Source organism: Lacerta agilis, chromosome 7, assembly GCF_009819535.1.
Source record: "Lacerta agilis isolate rLacAgi1 chromosome 7, rLacAgi1.pri, whole genome shotgun sequence".
Taxonomy (NCBI): Eukaryota; Metazoa; Chordata; class Lepidosauria; order Squamata; family Lacertidae; genus Lacerta; species Lacerta agilis.
Genome location: NC_046318.1, coordinates 3,017,530 through 3,038,696, shown reverse-complemented (window position 1 = coordinate 3,038,696; position 21,167 = coordinate 3,017,530). Strand labels below are relative to the sequence as shown.

The window sequence follows — 21,167 nt, the reverse complement described above, 5'->3', positions numbered from 1 at the left end:
CCAAGAGGGTCAGTAAGAATGGAGATTTCTTTCAGATATTAAAATGCATTGAAACTTAGCATGGTTTTCGGTGCACCTCACCTAGTGTCTTGTTCTTCGATCATGTAGATCTTGTTCTCTCTTGTGCTTCCCCTTCAAGGGCCCCGTTGAGGGCAGAACTCACCATTATTTGTACATCCATTATTGTCTCTATAGGCTGTTGTATTTTGAAAATGTCAAGGCTAAGGCTAAAATTGGAAGGATACCTGTGTATTTTTACTCTTGGAGGCAAAAGCAAGTGTTCATTTTCTGATGGGTTCTTCCTACAATATAAGGTCAACGTCTTCTGTTTCATAAATCTGGATGATGCAAAATGGTGGGAATTTATGTCAAGCTTGTTTCATTCATATAGTTACAAAAGTTGGGTGGCACACCCACCCACCCACCAAGTGGTAGCAGGATTTCAGGGGGTTCCAGGCACTCACCCAGGGTTTGTGCTCCTTTGGGGAATTGAAGTGGAATTTGCTGCCAAGGAGTGTGGTGGAGTCTCCTTCTTTGGAGGTCTTTAAGCGGAGGCTTGACCACCATCTGTCAGGAATGCTTTGATGGCGTTTCCTGCTTGGCAGGGGGTTGGACTGGATGGCCCTTGTGGTGTCTTCCAACTCTAGGATTCTATGATTCTAAGATGCTGCTGGGACTTTTAAGAAATATGATTCAGTCACATATTTACAGCTTCAGTCTGCATGGAGTAGAGGGAGTCCTTATCCTGCATTTCAAGAGAGGCTTGTTCCCCACAACAGTGCAACCATGGAGTCCAAGGCATCTTTCCCAGCCAGCCTTCAGCCAGCCTGCTCGGCATAGGCACTGAGTTGCACCCAATGTGTGGGCGGGGGCAGGGCATACATGTGCATGATGTCACATGTGTGACCCCCCCCCCTACCTAGCCGGGCTGACTCAGCCTGCCATCCCCCACCCACCACCAGCCACCTTTTCATCCTGCCCCTTCCCTGGTGATCCTCAAAAGGACAGTCTTCCCTATAATATTCCAAATAATATCCTACCATTTATTAATTTCTAGGGTCTATAACAATATGTTGTATTTGAGCAGGGCCTTCAGAATTAGGCAGTTACATTACCTAAAAGTTTTGTTTATAACAGTTTTCAAATGTATAATATGTGAGCTGTATATCAGCTCTATTATAAAATGTAAAAATACTGGTTGATTACCACCATGCATTTAAAGTTTTGTTTTCAACCATACCAGGTCCTCGGATTTTGGAACATTATATACCAAGTTGAATCTACAGCCAGGAATTACTACAGTCATTGAAAATTTCTACATCTGCCCCACTAACAAAAAAAAGGTAAGGGGGTACTCTTTACTATACAACTCAATAGGTCAGCTCAGGAAATGGCTGTCTTTATTTTCTACTTGGCCGAATTTAGCTCCTGCTGGATTATGCCATCCATGTTTAGCTCATAAAGGAGCAGCTGTAAGATAGGGATTGATGGTATGCTGTAGAACTCTGCATCAGTACCTAAATACATGTTTGAAGGATGCTAGCAATAAATTGTTTTAGTATTAACCATAGTTTGGTTTATTCAACCTTACTCTCTGAGCTATTTCTGTATCTGGCAAGGGACATAAAGGGTGGGAAGAAAGAACAATAATATGCATGAAAAGGTAAAAATAGATAACCTTGCCTGTAGGATCATAAGGAAAGCTGGAAATGTGTGCTGACATGAGCGGGAGGTAACTATAATTTATCTGAAAACATTGTATGGAACAATTGAAGAAATCTCATCTTTGTTGCCTGAAATGTTGTGACCTTTTGTGGATGCACACACAAACTTCCCATCTTAGCCCTTGGAACTCTGGAACAAGAGGCAATGCTAAATGTGAGTTTTAAATAACATAGCCGTGACTTCAAATGAACTTTGTGAGAAGGTAACAGTTTTAAGAGCACTCAGGGTGCATTCAGACGTGGAGATAATTGCATTTGAGTTCCTGGTCACTTCTGTTCTGGTTTCTGAGGTTCCTTTTACACTGCATTCCCAGTTGCATTATGCATGGAATTGTGGCTTTTTGAGTGAGACATTCACGCTACATTTAATTCACACCTGTGGGTGAGTTGTGACACAACAGCGGGGCTGTTGCCACCACTCCCCACCCTTTATGTACCGGTAAGTGTGTGCTTCTGTTCCCCCATGATTCACCCACGAAAGCAGTGGGAAAGAACTGTATGCTGGGCATAGGAGCAAACTCCTAGGGGCTGAGGGGTTTTCAGGCACCTCCACTAAAATATTTGAGAGGCCTGCCTCCCAAAAGTTGATGGGCAATGTCGTTCAAATGGTGTCTGTGCACCATGTCATGTGATCAGTTATGCAGGGCAGGGCTTACCCCCCCCCATATTTTATTCAAGTTGGCACCCCAGATGCTGGGATTCCGCCCCAAATTTTTTCATCCCACAATTTTTCAGGTCAATGGAAATGAGTGCTAACCTTCCACTAGATTCCACTATTATTTCCAGAAGTAGCTTTTAAATTGTGTGGAAGATCACATAAAATGTGAAAATGATCAAGTAAGGAAATATTGGGGAAATGAAATGAAACACTGTCTGAATGCAGCTTCAGAACTGAACAGTTCTAAGGAGTGTGGCATATACAAGAGAAGGGGCTTTAAAAAAGGGACAGACAAATAGAAATTGTATTGTCATATAGATTAAGAGCTGTTCTCCAGTTGTTGCTTCTAATATCCCAGGGTTTGATGGATGCTCTGTAGGAAAGATCCTCAAGTGGGAGAGGTTGTGGCCATCAGAATTACAGGGTTGTGAAACAGTATTTTAATTGTTTTGGTTAAGATGGCTGATTTATGGTCTCTAAATCATACACAAAGCTGTTTTTTCAGTGTCCTGGATGTGGTGTTCATGGTGTCTGTGTTCAGTAATGTATGTAACGTTAGATTTTCAGGTGATGTTCTGCTTTTTGAAATGGGCTTTATCAGTTGTCCTGCTTTAAAGGTAACCATTTTCCTATGGGAGGTCCAAGTGATACAACAACTCAGTTTACCATGATGTGACCCAGAATTGTTGATTGGTGGTTTTATTTCAGCACTCAGCTGTAAATTTAATAGATTTTGAGGTTGGCAGAAAGCAATTATGAAGGCTTGCTGATTGCTTTTGCATGGTGCTGTGAATTGGCTGCCAATCAGGTTGGGGGAATATAAATGCCCAGTGTATGTTGATGTGCAGGGTATATCCACAGTGTGGAAGGTGGGCACCTGTGGTCTATATTTTCCAGTGCATGTGGAATGGAGTGGACCTCTGTTTTCTGGTTCACACATTGAATTCCCCTAGGAAGACCCCTGGATTTATTTCAGCCTGTGACATTTTGTATTTCCATTCTTTTGATACTAATGAGCTGTAAAAACACCAAGTTCTCTCAGTTTAGTTAGCTTTGAAGCTGACAAAACCTCTGAAATCTTCACTTCTTGCTCTGAGCTTTTTAAAAAGTCTAGTTCCCATTTCCTCTTTTTAGCACACTGGTTGCTTTGTTAGGAATGGAGTTGGGCATTTGTAAGATTGGAGGACTTCCTGGCTTTCTGTGTGTCACCCTTGTTTTAGTGGCCAAGACAGACAAGAATTGGTCTTGTTAGGATGGGGCCATCAGGCATGCTTGAAGGACTGGGATAAATTACAGGCTGCTGTTAAATGAGGTGACCCGAGCTGGAAGCATATTGATAATGCCTGGTAATTTGGCTTATTTGTCAATCAGTTACTTCAAAATGATGTTTGAAGGCCTGATCTCTGTTTTTCTGGAGCCAAAGATGTATAAAGCTGGAGTTTGGAATGTAATGAATACTGCTTAGTTCTCATGACAGATGTCGTTAATTATGGGTTGCCTTGGGACAAAAGAATTGTGTGTGCCTTTGTGGTTTGTTCATTGGTTGTAATGCTGTGTTACAGGAATATAATGACAGGCAATTATCATAATAGTGAAGACATGAGATGATAAGGATTTGATTATTTAAAGACTTGTCCACTCATCGGTTGACAGATTCGAGGGACATCACTGCAATTGTTGTGGGCCCCAGTGGTGTCCCATGGGTGTTTTCTGTCACAAGTGTGGAAGCAAAATATGTCTGATAAAAATGGGACAATTGAGCTTTCTTAGATGTATGAACATGAGACTGTATAGACACATGGTTTTACACAAGTTGCACACCCATTGTGTACTGCTGCCCTTTGAGAAATTACAAAGATACGGGTCTTGTTGACTGAGCTGGTTTGAAGAGAAAAGAAAGGCAGCGATAAGACATGACTTTGATCAGGAGAAGAATGGGCCACCAAATCAATACTAGTAAGAGAGGGGAAGGGAATGAAAGAAAGAGAGTCATTCTGGAATAACCAGAACTGGGGGCACTGGAATATCCAGAAAGAAATGGCAGAGAAAGACAGAGATATAAGGAAGGCAGAGCTATTGATCAGTGCAGAGTCAATCCAGATTAAATGAAGCTATATGATCACACACACACACACACAGAGAGAAATGTACTCAAAAGATGACTTAATGAAAGAACCTTGAGGAGATAAAGTGGGGAATATTCTTATGGGGAATCTTGAAACAATGCACAAAAAGTATGATATCTAAGCACCAAGGACCAAGCCACACATGATGCGGGAGCTCTGTCACCGAGACTGTAATGTTTACTTGGGAATAAGTCCTGTTGAAATCATTGGGATTTATTTATAAACATGATATGATTGCTACTTGAATCTTCCAGGTACAATTCAAAGAAGTCATTAGCTTGGGGCAGCAGTGCTGGAGAAAGGAGTTCTAGTTGCAGGTAGGTAGTCATGTTAGTCTGCCATAGTCGAAACAAAATTAAAAAAATCCTTCCAGTAGCACCTTAGAGACCAACTAAGTTTGTTATTGGTATGAGCTTCACCCAGCACTGCTGCCCAAGTCCACTCAGTTTCCCCACACCCATAAGTGCTTTAAAGCTCTCACATCGTCTGTGTAGTTTAGCCCTGCAAAAAAGAAAAGCCAGAGAAATACAAAGACCAGGCAAGAATTCCAGAAGATTAGCGTGAGCAACTGTGTGACATGCAGAGAAGAAATAAAGGAACATAAGAGCGAAGAAGACACCTTGACCTTGAACTGCCAGCAGACCATTTGACATTTTTTGTAAGGGAGGCCTTAGCAGAATAGTTTGAAAAGAAACCAGATTGCAGGGATTCATTAAGAGAAACAGGAGAGGAGGGAGAATAAGACTGCAGGAATAGACTATAAGTAATAATAATTTATATGGAAAATATAGCAAAGCAATAGCTTGGAAAAAGTATACAGATAAAAGGTATTTGCAAAGAGGAAGACTGTAGCCGGCTTGAAAGGTACTTATCATGAGTATCATAGTGGGGAGCGTGGGAAAATGACAAAGAGCCAGAGTTTCGGGCAACATGAGCACCAGAATCAGCTTGGGAGAGCCAAGTTTGACTATGAGCCAATATGTGGAGATGTTCCAACAAGAAGAGTTGCCGACAATTACAAATTTGTTAAACACTGAGCAGCAATTAAGAAGGCCACAGAAAAAGAGAAGCAAAGAAATAGGAACTTGTCAGTTAAAGAGAGATCAGATATGAAAAAGGAAACCGTGACTGACAAGGGATAAAGAATGAGAGAAGAGAAAATCAGGATAGTACATGTAGCAAGGTAGGAAGGTGAAAACAAATGCACAGAGGCATACAAAGCTAAGCTAGCTCAAGGACTGGTGAAGGCCAAATGCATGTGCAGGGTGGGAGTTGCCTTTGTGTGCTCTGGTCCCATGCTGCTCTTGCAAGAACATGTGAGCAGGTGGATAGTGAGCTTACCGGTACTTCCTATACCATTGTTGCTTAACTGGGCCAGTAGCACTAATGTAGAAGGTAGCCCACTCTATCCTGCCCACACAGATGGTAGCATGTTACTGGAGCTGCATAGATTGGAAGGTGCAGCAACCACGCTCACACTGCCAATGTATCTCTTGAATTAGCCCTAGAAACAGCAGTTGACTGAATGGAGTTGCACAAACAAGACTGGAGAGTGCAGATAAATTGTGTGTCATATTGTAACATCCAGATATCCACAAGACCTCACACTTTTCATTTTTTTGGAAACTGACAAACATTTCGTTAAATGGACCCACAAGAAGGACCCATGCTAAGCATGCTGCAAAACCAGTGCCGCCTTTTTATGCATTTAATTAGTAGCGGCTGGGGGGGGCAGCTCCAGAGCTGGCCTCCTGATACTGGCATCGCTGCAGCTCACATGGCAGAGCCATGTCTGCAATGATATGTCTCCTCAATGCACTACATCACATACACCCCCCCAAAACCCAAACAGATTCCCGAAAACCTAAGCAGATTTCTCTAATAAAGGCTCACACCTGTGAGGTCTTTAAAATTTTAAGTGTCAAGTTGTCAAAATTTCTGCTGTCAAAGTTGTTGCACCACAGCGCCCCTAATGGCCACTCCATGGTAGTAGCAGGCAATGCCACTGGTTTCAATGAATGAAACACCCCACTGTGCAGTTGTAGCAAGCAGCACCGCGGGATATGGGCACTTTCTGTTTAAAGTGAAGCAGTTAATCAAGCTTGTTTTGCTAGGGAAAGCTTGTATATATGAATGTTTTGTAAATGATTTATTCTATATCATAAACCTCCAAAATTACCCCCACACACTTGTATTCTGTGAAACCTCTGCTGCCATAATCCCCTAAGTGTAATATTCCCAGTACATTTCCAAGCACAATTCAAAATGCTGGTGCTGGCCTTTAAAGCCCTAAACAGCCTCAGCCCAGTGTACCTGAAGGACCATTTCCACCCCCATCATTCAGCCCAGACACTGAGTTCCACCTCCAAGGGTTTTCTGATGGTTCCCTCACTGCAAGAAGGGAACCAGGCAGAGGGCCTTCTCGACAGTAGCACCCTCCCTGTGGAACACCCTCCCATCAGATGTCAAGGAGATAAAGAGCTACCCAATTTTTAGAAGACCTATGAAGACAGCCCTATATTGAGAAATTTTTAACATTTGATGTTTTATTATGTTTTTATATGTGCTGAAAGCCGCCCAGAGTGGCTGGGGAAACCCAGCCAGATGAGCAGGGTGTCTGTTGTTGTTGTTGTTGTTGTTGTTGTTGTTGTTGTTGTTGTTGTTGTTGTAATGTAGGCTGCAGCTTGTTAGGAGAAGCATCTGGGCAGGGTTTCTGCAGCACAATGGTTCTTGATTTGAATGTAACTGTTTAGAATGCTTCATGCAAATTCTTTCTGGAAAGGTGTAAGATACAAAATGTTTGGATTGACACATTGTGATTTTGACCTGTCTGACCTGCTGTAGCCCCTTCTAATTTTGCGATGCACCTTTGATGTTTACTGTGCCACAGATGCTTCAGAGGTGGGGTTGCTTATTGTTTTGTGGGATGTGGGAAATGTAAACCTTCAAAAGGCAGAACACCCTTTGGGTTCTCCTTTCTTTGCTTTTAGAGAGGTTGAATCTTTGTCACAACTAATAAACGATCAAAGGCCTAACAGCCCACTTTGCTTATGGATTTTTGCCAGGTTGTCTTTTCTATTATTCTTTCACTCTGACCAGGGAACTTAGCTTCCAGCAAAAACCTCAGGACAGCGAGCCCCAATTTTGTGTTGCAAGGGAAAGCAAATTGATAACACTCACAATGGCAATGCTAGCTTTCTTCATTTCTGACTGAGTTTACAGTAGATTGCTAAGAGCCAGGGACTCACTCGTTCATAAGATCCAACTTGGCTCCATAGGAAGCATCTCAGTTTCCCCCAGGGATGTCAGTTGAATTTGCAATATAATGTTCAACGTGGCTCTTCCATGGCTACAGCTCAAGCAACCTGACATGAATATACACAGATTGGGGATTGGGGTTGGGAGAGAGCCCAGCAGTCTTAGCTGCTACTCAAGTGGACCAACTAAAATGAATGAACATGACTAAGTTATGTCCACCAATTTCAATGGATCTACTCTGAGTACAGCTTAGCTGTCTGCTGTCCATTTCTAGCTGACTAGAAGTCGCAGCTTTGGAGAAAGGCTGATCCACACATTGCATTCTCCATGTGTGGCTACAGATAGCTTTGGACAGGTTGCATGGAGCAAATTTTGAATGTCTGAACAAGCACTCAGATGTTTTCTGATCTCAGCAAGGTAAGAAAACATTGCTGAGAAGTTAGCAAAAAGCATGCCTTACATATTTGAATGCCAAATAGGTTGCAGTTCTCTTTGTGCGTTGTTGCTAGAGATGTTATAGCTTTATTTCAAGTTCTTTCTCTGTATAGCTCTTGTTCCAATGGGGGAGAAATTTGGTTCCATTTGCTTTTTGATGTAAACTCTCTTATTTTCATTTTTCAAACCAATATATAAACATGAAATGCAACCACCTTTCAAAATCTAATTTCCAAAGTTTCATTAATTTGAAAATTTGTTAAAAGTGAACACTGCCATGATGCCAGATGTGCCTGTGATTTTAGCCACATCTTGCCAGGCATGTGTGACACCATGAGAGTTTTCAGTTTTACCAAATTTTCCAAACTAATGAAAACTTGGATATGAACTTGCTTCCAACTAAAATGTTGGAAAGTCAGTGTTGTTGAAAGGTCACTAGGCAGCACTGAAATCAGTAGTTAGACACGCTCCTTTTCTGTTACCAGCGGTTTGCCCATCTGTTGTATTTTTTATAGAAGTGAGACACTGTTCTTTTCCAGGGGGTTTGTGAGAAATGTGCTACTCCTGTGGGTTCAGCCTGTCAGCTGTGGTCAATCTCCCCCAAGCACATTTTCTGATTATTAAAAATGCATGATGTGCTAAGGCCCGCATTTCTTTTTTTTCTGCACCTGAAAGATCTGCTCCCCCAAAGTATTGAAAAATTTAACACACGTTACTGGCAGAATGTGTTCAGAAGAGACCTTCTCTTTTGGCAAAGGTCAGTTGGTGTGTCTGCGTTAGTTTTGTGCTGTGAGTATACTTAGTACATAAGTCTTGTAGAGAAAGTTTCTGATCCTGATGGTTGTTATGCGCTGTCTTTCTCAAAGCTGCACACCTGTAGTGCTATGACTAGTAAGTTTCCTGGCCAGAAGTATCAGCTATACAACAGGTCATCTCTTGCTGCAAAAAGAAATATAAACCCCCAAATGTATCTTTTGCATTGCACTCTCTCTCATCATCTTGACCACAGTGCCCTCTTCTCTGTTCATCTTTTCGTGTGTTGCCCTACGTTTTCTTCCATGCCAAATTCACGGTATATTCTCATTTTTGTGTGGAGAAAAGAATATGATCTCTCAAAAGTCAAATAATTATAGCAAATTGGACTCTGCTGCCTGTCAAACCTATAATAGCTGGAGAGATGTAAGACTCTGCCAAGCAAAGGTGATGATCTGATTTACATTCCCAAATTCAATTCAGATCAATCCCCAAAGGCAATTTTGACTTCAGCAATACTTTTTTTTATCTGAGTTTAGAGGGATAAAGAGGAAGTTCCAGTCCTACAACAAAGAGTACTGAGAGCTATGATATGCCACTTAGGATTTCAAAATGCTTATAATCCAGGGGAAGGAAACCTTAACATTTCCAAAATAATATCAAGGAACATGATATGGGTGACTTAATACAACTGTAGATGAAAAGCAAGTAGAACATTTAACTGAATTCCATATTATATTCCTCTGGATGACAAGGATTTTATAGTCAAATTGGATTTATCCTCCGGGGTACGTAACTTTTAAAACCTCAGCTCTTGCATTAGACAGGAAATTAATATGAACATAAAGCAATCCTGCCAGCTCTCATAGTTTTGTCACTATAAGCAGACAAAATTGGTATAAACAACCACATTTTGGGAGGGTGTGTGTGAAATCTGTAAGGTCTCCCTCCCTCCCTCCCTCCCTCCCTCCCTCTCTCTCTCTCTCTCTCCCTCCCTCCCTTCCAAAATTCTCAAAGTAATCATCTACCAAAGATTTATTACTGTACTTTGGTAATATTTACTATATGCTGTATGCTGCTGGGGAACTACCGGTAGTTGTCTCCAGCAAGGAAAGGGTTTAGATGGGGAGAAAACTAGCTGAGGAATCCATTATTCAGAATGTTTGTTACTTACAGCCATGGCCCTGTGTTTAAGAATGAGTTGGCTGAACGGAAAATTGGTGGGTGGTAGTGGTTAAGTAGGTCATACGGTTCAAAATGGTTCAGTGGATCAATTTGAAACTTGGCAGTATAGAAGAGGTAAGTTTGAGGATGCCAGAAAGGATGACAAAATGGATTATTTTAAGAGATCAAGTTATTTACATGGTTTACATTGAGGAAGAGTCAATTCTTTCTGCACAAGAGCCCCACTCTCCCGCAATGCCAATCCTAAGTCATGTAAAGAACTCAAGTTGGAGTAAACACACAAGAAGAAAACATTTGGACAACTTGATGGTATGTTTTAAAATGTATTAAAAACAAAAACCTGTAACAGGGTAAACATTTTCTGGTCTGGAAATACTATCGTGGGCAAAGCATCACATTGATATTCTGTTTGTCAGACCTCTTATTGCTTGTGTGTGGTCTTTGATTTATTTTTGCATCCTTCACCCCCGTCGCAAAAAGGCAAAAAATATGCTTATAACATATATAACAAGGTATATGCAAGTTTCATGCAAATTTGTGTGTTTTGTGAGTGCAGCGGAAATCCCAATTCACACAGGCACACAAAATCCTGATGGCACTCAAAAGTATATTGTAAAGTTGTTGCAAGGGCTTCATTTCATATGGAAGGAAACCATCTGTTTCTTGTAAAGCTAAAAAGGTGATGCAACTGCAGTGGAGTAAAGGGCAAAGACACTGAATATGTGCATTTGCCAAAGTGATTTTGGAAGCTGGGTATGTTTCGCCTGGAAAAAAAACGAGACTGAAAGGAGATATGATAGCCATATTGAAATATCTTAAGGGCAAAATGGTGGTGCCATACCCACAAACACCCAGGTAGTGTTGGAGAGTACTACTGAGGAGGAGGCAGATCTGGCATCCAAGGAGTGTGCCACAGCCATCAGTGCTAATGCAGCAGCGGCAGTGGCAGCAGCAGCAGCAGCAGCGGCGGCAGCAGGCAATGCATTCCTTGGAGGCCAGATTTGCTGCCCCTGTGATCCTGCTGCCTGAGGCAGTTGCCTCACTTTGCCTCATGGGTGGGCCGACCCTGGTCACTGCCCTCCATGACAATAATGGCCACAGCTGCCACAAATGTTCAAGGGAACTGTAGCTTTGCTCCTCCAAATAAGCATTGGGTCACTTCCTAAAGACTGTCCTACATAGTGTGCATGTTTGCAAGGGAGCCCTGCAAGAGGAGAAGCACTTGGCACGGGGGATTTGAAGCTGAGGAGCAGTGCAGTTCCCTGCAATTCCCTGTTCAAAATCACATTCTCCAGTCGCCAGTTTTCTTAGCCAATGCATCTTGTCATAGCATTGTTGCACACTTGAGTGCTCCTGTGCCACCGAAAGATCAGTTCCCCTTACTCTCAGTTGCCACAAAGTACAGTTCATGGCATGCCCCTCATGCATTTCCACTGTGTAAATGCATATAGGACAAACAATGTTTATTATACTACTGCATTATAGGACTCAAAAAGTTGATTGCATTCTACCTAATATGGAAATTTTCATTTATTTCTAATAGGGCTCCCTCATTAACTATTCTTCTAAAATGTCAACCTGGCAGACTTTCAAGTGTGAAATTGATTTCTTTTGTTTTCTGATTTTTTTAAAAAATAGCAAATGGCTGATCTTCAGGTTGGGCTATTTATCTGGAAGATGCTCCAGAGGTGAAAACTAGATGGTCACATTTATCTCACAGTTTCAGCAATACGCAGTTATTGCTACAGTCAGTTCCCTGTATGTCTAAGAGTTAAAAACAAAAAAACCTGAAAAGAAAATGAGAATATACACATTCCCTTTAGCACAGCTTTTGAAGGGAATCTGCATAACATGTTTCCTCTAATTTCCCTTTCCATGCCTAAATACACTATTTTTGTGTATAACACTCAGTCACTTGAAGCCACCCTAATATAGATAAACACATTTATCCTTGCCCTTATAATAGAACCTGTTATTAATCTGATGGCAGCAGATGGCCGTATTGTTGCAGCGCGAAGATGTTCCCATATGCTGTTATGATAAAATGGTGGTTTGTTGCTGTATCTCCACAAGCCATAATTCTTCCAGGGCTTATGGAAGAGTGGCAGTACTATATTTCTCAAGCCTAGTGAAACACAGGAACCTTCTTTGTACCAAGACAGACTGTTCCAGCTCAGTTTTGTCTGCAGTGATGGCCAGGTGTCAGACTTGTAGGATCTACTTTGTTTTATTCCCTAGACCCTTGAGATCTATTAGCCCCAGGCCCTTGCAGAGCCGGGCAGAGGCCCGGGCCAGGTAGATAATGTGCCCCCCCTTTTTTTACCCCAGGTATCTCCGAAGTCTTATAAATAAGTAAGTATATAAATAATAGTGCATTTTTAAAATACATAGGGAAAAGGATTATTTTAAGTATTTACATTTAAATAATGGTGAGCGATTGTGAATATGCTGACCGAGGCCCCCTTTGCAATTGGAGGCCTGGGCCAAGTGGCCCATATGACCCCCCCCCTCTGATTAGCCCAATACATTTAATAGACCCCTAGATCCAGAACTACGTAGTAACAGGTGCTTCCATTGCCCCATTTACTTAGAGGCCTAGGAGGGGGTGGGTTTGAGGAGGCAACCCATTCAAGTTTTTCTCTTTTCACCAGATGACGCAGTTGTGTAGAGGACAGGAAAAGATAAGCCTGATGCAAGGCGTATTGACATAAGCAGTGATAAAGAGAATACTGTTTAGCTCTTGGAGATAATTGTACAATATTCAAAACAACCAGTAGGGGATAAGAGGTAGTATGGAACAATTTGCCATAGGTACAAATTGACTTTATTTGTCTTGAGCAATTTCAGCCTTCAATGTGATGCCACCTTTGCCCTGGTCAATGCCTTTGGATGAATGCCAAGTTAAAACAAATTGAGATTAGTCTATTCAGCTACAAATATTTGATTGTCAATCACAGTCACTATTTTGAACGACAGTGTGTGTAACTGAATGTTGTATTAACACAATAATTAACACAAAAAATACAGTTTTCCATTTATCTGGGTAATAATTATTTGTTAATTGGAATACTTAAAATACCAGTTTTTTCTGTCCTTACTGAGACGTTCAAAGTGGCCAACAATCACCATAAAAAAACCTACCAATAAAACAAAAACAACAAGAGCAGCCTTCAAGCAAAAGCAATCTGCCCCCCAAAAAAGGTGAAAACTTCAGTCATTTACTGAGCAAATAGCTGTCTAAACAACAGCGCCTTAACAAGCATGCAGAAAGGGCAGGAGAGTTCCAGCGCCTGGGTACCACCGCTTTCTCTCTGCCTCGGAGGGCCGTGGGGCATGGAGCAGGCCTCCCCTGATGATCCAAACATGTGGGTGGACTCATGTGGAGAAGGTGGTCCTTTGTATATCCTGCTCTGGAACGCTTTAAGCCTTTAAAGGTTAAAAGCAGCGCGTTGCATTGGGCCCAGAAACAACTGAATTGAAACCAGGGTGGATTTGATGTAAATCATGATTTAAAGCACTAGTCAGTAAGGCTCAGGGCCTATTGAAATAATAATAATAATAAATCTGATTTAAATAATAAAAATCCGATTTTTTAAATATTAATATTTTTTAAAATTTAATATTTTAATATCAAAAATATTTTTAGAATATGTTTAAAATATTTTTTGAATATTAAAATTTAGTATTTTAAATATTAAAAATCCGATTTTAAAATATATATTAAAAATCCGATTTTTTTATTTATTTAAATTGGCCCTGAGCCTTTCTGACTAGTGATTTAAATCGTGATTTAGATCAGTTTGATTTAAAACAAATCCACCCTGATTGAAACTGGTTTTGTTTTGTCTGATAGTTTGAATCTTGCCAGCATTCTTAATGTTGTATTTGGCATTCAACTGAAGTTTGCATTCTTCAAAGGCAGCCCCACATACAGTGTGTTATTAGAAGTTACGTATAGCTAGATCTTGCTAGGATGCTAATGAAGCAGGCAGTAAAATATGTAAGAAATCAACCAATGGAAGGACAGATTCTGAAGCTGAGGCTCCAGCACTTTGGCCACCTCATGAGAAGAGAAGACTCCCTAGAAAAGACCCTGATGTTGGGAAAGATGGAGGGCACAAGGAGAAGGGGACGACAGAGGATGAGATGGTTGGACAGTGTTCTCGAAGCAACTGGCATGAGTTTGGCCAAACTGCGGGAGGCAGTGGAAGACAGGAGTGCCTGGCGTGCTCTGGTCCATGGGGTCACGAAGAGTCGGACACGACTAAACAACTGAACAACAACAACATAGCTAGAGCTTGCTAGGAAGCTACTAAGGGAGGCAATAAAATATATAAGAAATCAACCTTTTCATTATAAATACTTTCTGGGGGGAAAGGAAATTGATCCTTTGCTTGCATGGTTTCAGCATAATTTTTGAAGATGCTCTTTTATTAAGCTTATTTGTGATACTTCGTGTTTTTTCGCACAAAAAAAGCTTGCTTCTTACTCTTCTGTTAACTGTAAAGATTTTTCTAGCATCCATCTCCGTGTATTTTGTATGAAAAGGAAGTTACCCAATGTGACAATGTAACCTACATTCTTTTTCTTACCTTCTGAATTTTTGCATTATTGTTTTCAGTGACTGCTTTCTATGAACAAATGGAAGAACAATTGATGTGAGTTGCCATGACATGATGTGCCTCTCTGGGGCCTTAGGCACTTTGATCAGTCGTAATTTTGTAGACCAGCCATGACCTTCCTTCCCTATTGTCATCTTACTCTCTTTACAGAAATGATGTTCGATGCCACAGTGGCACATGCACCCTGGGCTATTACTTAGAGGCTGCCATAAGCATTGCTAATTACAGTAATTATTTTGGCCACAATCCAGCCAAAGTTAAGCACTTTTAAGTCCCATTGATTTCAAATCAAAACTAAGTGCCAGCATAACTCCCTTCCATTTAAATCAATGAGTTTGAATGTGATGTTTTCACACACAAAGCAACACCCGGAAGTGTCTAATCGAATCTGTCTGAGGTTACATGAAGGCAAGCAAATTACTCTATAAATGTTAGATTTACCTAGTCTGTATGGAAATAACTTTTATAAAAAGACCAAGACAGCACAGAGAAGCTACTGAGGTGACAGGTGTCACTGGAGCACTTGATCTCCCGTTTTTGGGCATAAAACCAAATAGTTAGACTCTGCTATACTGTTCATTTGGCTGTGTGGCTTTGTTTGAGGCAGAAATATGTTACGATGTAGAAAAAATGATTTCCCCCCCTCTTTGTATAGAACTTCTTAAATTTCCTAATCTGTAAAGAAGCTTTACTTTGCTGCTTTTTAAACATATCTACAGGAGCATGAACAGTGGGGGATCAGATAAAACATAGTTGATACAGCCAACACTAATGCCATGTTAATATTTACTTATTTTTAAAAATCATTTTGGGTGTATTCTGGAAGCACCCATTGCCTCATTCATTTCTGACATCTATCTCTATGTACAAAAGTACATTACGTCCACAGCATTCCCCTGATCCACCAAGCTTGTAACTCTATCAAAAAAAGAAATGAGATTCATTTGGCATGACTTGTTTGGGGAACTATAAAATAAGCAATTGCTTCCTCCTAACATTTTCCTGTCCCTGTTGCTTGCATTCTTCTAAAATACAGACCTCACAATGGAATCATAGAATCATAGAGTTGGAAGACACCACAAGGGCCATCCAGTCCAACCCCCTGCCAAGCAGGAAACATCATAAAAGCATTCTTTGTTCTGGTTCCATTCAGCTCCCCCTCCCCATAAGGCATGTCTGGTCTTTGAATTGTGCATTGTGCAAGGGAGGGGGCCCTTGATTTGCGATGGCCGTGGTGAGGGGATGCGGAGGCCAGTCCCATTTGGTGAAGCAGGTGTGGATGGTGACTCTTTGCCTTGCTCTCTTCTGCCTCCTTCCTTCTCACAGCTGGGTTTCCTACTCCCAGACCCACTAATGATATGAGGGGAACAGACAAAACGTTTAGTCATTTTGGTATAAGATGAATACTGTTCACATGGAATCATACCTGCGGTGTCTTATCCAAGGAGGCACACAGAATTAATATGCACACAATGTGAATTTTCCAATAGCCAAAAACTAGAAGGTGTAAATTCTGTTGCATTATGTTTTATGGTTTTTTTATATTAAAATACATTTCTACATACCACCTGCTACATAGAACATATGCTGACAGTGTACAAAAATAAGCTCATAATTTGGTAAAGCTCCCAAATTAACAGCAGTTGCATGAAATTTCTTTCATGTAGTAATTAAAAACCACAGCAGAGTACTTCTGGAATGTGAAATTGCATAGTAGTATGGGACAGAGGCTAGAACAATACAGAGGGAAATTTAATGCTGCCATCTCCAGGTAACACATAGAATAGCATCTGTCAACTGAGATCAATTTACCTAAATTCATGTTTTTAATGAGTAATGGAGTGAACAGACTCCTCCATACAATTATATACACGGGTGCACTGCCATGTAGAGAGAGACTAGTGTACACTGGATGTGTATGCAGGAAGTCAACAGCCATTTCTGTGATCACAATTGCTGAGGTGAGTGTGGCAGGGATGAGGGCTGTGGGCTGCATGTACAGGCTCATCCCACCTCCATTTTGCCTGCTGCTTTCCTCTGGGGAAACCCATGGTTTAGTGCTGGATCAGAACAAATGGCAACCAGGTTTTTCACAGATTTCTGTTTGTTCCGATTTAGCACTAAAGAGCAGGTTTTCCAGGGCAAAGCAAAATCATTTGGCACAAGACAAGCGGAAGTGTGGAGGATCCCTGACTCACCCTAGACTTTCTCCATGCACCTGTTACCCACTTACACAACCACATGGAGAAATCTGAAAGAAAAAAGTGGCTACTAATAAATGAAGAGCAGAATGCCACTGTACATTGGTACATTTCTTATCCGAGAAACCTGGTTAGCAGGAGAATTTTATATTATTAAAAATCTGACAAGTCACTCCTCTTTCTGTTGTATTACAAATGTCCTTGGCAGTTCGTTGTATAGGCGCAAGCAAGGTTGGTATGTTTTTGGTGTATCAAAAGGATGTTGTCAGGAGTCTTTAAACATTATGGATTTCCTTCTTCATGTTTTGATATGCCGCATTTTCATTTCATGCACGTTTCTTTTGATGGTAAATGGACATTTCATTAGAAAGAGATGTAAACCACCAAGGAACTTCTCTGGCTTTGCCGCCAGACCACGGACTGTCAGTGAGCTCTGGAAATTTATCTGTGATTGATTTTTCCAGGAGCAGTGGCCCACATGTCAGAATAGTTAGGAGTTGCTTGGTTGCAGGGGTGACAACTTGAATAATAGGCCCAGGTAAGCCCCGTCCTGCATAATCAATCACATGATGTGGCACATGCACACTATTTAAAGCCAATGTCCAATATCTTTTGGGGGGGGGCTCAAATATTTTTTGTGGTGGGCTAAAGACTACTCTGCCCCTAGGAGTTGGCTCCTGTGCTTAGTTGCCAGTTCCTCTTTTGTATAGCTTCTAAATGTACAGGGTGAGTCTTTTAAAAGAGGCCCCGTGGAACATGTGTACTCTGTATCCACGGGGCGGCCTCTTTTAAAGGACTCACCCTGTAGCATAGCTTCTTCTTTGCGGGGCTCAGTCCACTTCCACATGGAGTAGAGCACTGGAATGCACGCAGTCCGAATACTGCCAGGCAGTGTTTATAGTCTTTCTATTTAAGCCTGTGTTGAGCAGACATGGGGTATAATTTAATTTCTGCATGATTTGCTTGTTAATTGAGCATTCTGAGCATTCTGCTTTCATTATATTTCCCTCCTAAACGGTTGTTACTAGGCTGCAACTCTTGGGAATTGGTGGGATAGAAAATGAACTCAATGAATAATTACAGTGGAGCCTTGGTTCTCTAATGGCTTAGTTGATGAACAAATTGGCTCCCAAACGCCAAAAACCTGGAAGTAAGAGTTCTGGTTTTCGAATGTTTTTGGGAAGCTGAATGTCCGATGGGCTTCCGCTTGAGTGCCGTCGGAAGCTGCGCCTTGGTTTTCGAATGTTTCAGAAGTCGAATGGACTTCCGGAACAGATTACATTCGAGAACCAAGGTACCACTGTAATTGTCTCCTAGAGTGAACCCAGTTTACTCTGTTCTTTGCTGCTACTGGAAATCTTTCCCCCCACCATCAGAGACTGATGGAAGCATGCAAACTGAGGATCCCTCTGTGCAGCATGTGAATTTGGAACAGAATTCCACAATTGTGTTGTTATGAATTGTGTTGGATCATGTGTAATTTGCACAGTGTTTTACAATCTTAATCTTACTGATTACTGCAACAGGTAGGTAGCCATGTTGGTCTGCCATAGTCAAAACAAAATAAAAAAATAAAAAAATTCCTTCCAGTAGCACCTTAGAGACCAACTAAGTTTGTTCTTGGTATGAGCTTTTGTGTGCATTCACACTTCTTCAGTAATGTTGATTACTGCAACTTTAGAGATAATGCAATATTCTAATTTTACAAATAATGAAAGGAAATTGAGAAATGGCAAATTGCCAGATAGTGAGCTAGTTATGGTCATTCATATTAGGATTCCACCCCCTCCCAAGTTGATCTCCTATTTAAGTCCAAAATCAATTTCAATCTTTTCTTCTTAATATTGTAGTTCAGGCTCAAGGTAAGCCCTGATAATGAACATTAGGTATTTTCGGAGTATCCATTGCAGGTTTCCATAAGTTGTAGCACTAGCTAAATGTGGCCTGATTTCATTGTTGCTCTTATTGCTGCAGCATGAACGTTAGCAAAACGCTTCTTTGCCATGCTGTTAGCCCCTTGCCGTATGTAGTGCTTACATAACATCTGACCGAAAAGGCATGATGTTGAATGTGTGAATGCATTTAACATGCCTGATTTTTTTCTTATAATAATAGCAGCTCTCTCTTCCCGCTGCCCCAAGAGGGATTGGAACCTCAGCTTTGTGGCAATGGAGTTAACTCTTACCTCCCTCTGCAGTCCTGCCAAAAACCCTCCCTCCAGAAGCTTCTATTAGCTCCAGGAGGCAAGCACGTTGGGACTGTTGCATGGGGGAAATGGTTAACCTGTCCCCCCTCCCTGGGTGCTGCAGTCCCGATCCTGATTGAGTGTCCCTGCAGCTTGCTATTGCTAAAAAAAAACAAAAAAAAACAGGCGGTGTGTGCATTTGCATGCTTGCATCACACCTGTTTGGACCCACAGTCCGCGTGCCAGAGAATCACTTGGGGCATCTCCAAGCTAGTGCATTCAGCCATAGGGGTTGCGGCCTTGGCCCCGTCCCCTCAAACAAGTATGGTTATTTTGCTACGTATGTTCCCTGCAGCTCCGCAATCCTGCAGGGATTTTTCAGCAGCAGCCACACCATACAATAATGTGATAATCTGACCTTTGGCTCTATGAGGAGGGGGAATTCTGCAGTGGTTTTGCTTACACACAGAGTGTATCTTGAACGAATTTGTTCACCGTGTTTCAACGTGTTATTTAATCATCCATGGTACAACAGCCTTTCAGTCTCCTCTGAAATGTCACTTGTGGACATTGAGAGATAAAGTTTGCATTTTAGTTACAAGCTTTACTCTTGAGTTGAAAACAGCTAATTCTGGATCTGCAGTTAGTGGATACAGTATAGTTCTAAGCAAAATCTGGAGTGGATTGTCATCTGGGTTGTGTGCAAACTGGCAGGTGAGGGGGAGCAGGCTGGTTGAGCTGCCAAGCCTCAACCCAACTGGCAGGTCACCTTTTACAGCACTTAACGGGTTTGCGGATGAAGGCCAGACATAGGGCACCTCCCCAGGACATTGCTGCTTCTGTGTTAGCACATGAAAATTATAAATGCCTGAATAGGTCTGCCAGTGAGAACCGTGAAAGGTACTGCAGTGTGGCTCCAACAGGATGTCTGCATGAGACAATTCCTTTTGTAGAATTCAGTTAGTTTCTTTATGCATTTTGTAGTGAGTTGTGATCTAGACAAAGAATTGACTGCTGACTGTCACCACCGTTACAGATTTACCATGTACATGTTGACATTTTTTAGATTATGAGCACATGGGCAAGGAATTGTCATTTTAAAATTTATTGTATTGCTCAGTAAGGAAAATACTGCCTCAGTTGTTTCCAACATTTTATTATCCCCCACTCCTTCCAACTGCAGTCCTTGTCCCCTGTATTTTGCTGCCTCCTTCCAAACATCTTGTGCCAGTTGTGATATGATTACTGATAAAGCACGAGAATAATTCTGGCTCTAGGAAGTAAGCACCATAGAACAAAATGGAACTTACTTTTGAGTTAACATTTATAGGATTGTGCTATAAAAGTCCCTTCTCTTCTTCAGGGGATCCTGGGAATTGTAGTTCTATGGAGAAGTGGCACAGGGGATCCTTAATACAGAATTCCTACATCATCAGCCTACAAATCATAGGGTTTTTTGTTTTTTTTAGGAATAGCCATTTGAGTTGCAGTGGCATAAAACCAATGGTTATAATTGTAGATTATATGATCTGCCCTAAAGGGATTATCATGAAATGGCTGGTATAGTTCCTCTTTTGGTTTCTGGACCAGTTGGAAGGAAGATTGAGCTGTATAAGCTCAGTACATGTGTGCCTATTTTCCGCTCCTACATTTCTTTGCCTTTTAATAAGATGAAAAAGATTCCTGTAGGTAGTACAAGAGTCTGGCTAATCTGCTGTTCTTTTCTTTTGTAGATAATTCTTGTAAGTTCTTCCCATAATGACCTGGATCAGAGTCTTTTTATTAGCACAGATGAAGGAGCAACTTTTCAAAAGCAGCCTATTAATTTCTTTGTGGAAACCCTGATTTTTCATCCAAAGCAGGAGGATAAAGTGCTTGCCTACACCAAGGAGGGACAGGTAAGAAGGGCCATGTGGTATTTTGACATTTCGGAAATGTTACACCAAAATAAGTTCTTACCACTTTAGAGGAATAGTATTCAGATGAGGTTGACATTATTTAGCAATGGAAAATTATTATT

General features: G+C 41.3%; 1 protein-coding gene across 2 annotated transcripts in view; it reads left to right on the top strand.

The window, feature by feature from the left end:
* SORCS2 (sortilin related VPS10 domain containing receptor 2) overlaps positions 1-21,167 on the top strand; it is a 117,242-nt gene that overhangs the window by 34,029 nt on the left and 62,046 nt on the right. For both annotated transcript variants that reach the window (XM_033154146.1, XM_033154145.1), the window contains exons 3-4: positions 1,244-1,343; positions 20,881-21,045. In XM_033154146.1, coding sequence (XP_033010037.1) covers positions 1,244-1,343; positions 20,881-21,045 — 265 coding nt within the window. The remainder of the gene's footprint in view (positions 1-1,243; positions 1,344-20,880; positions 21,046-21,167) is intronic.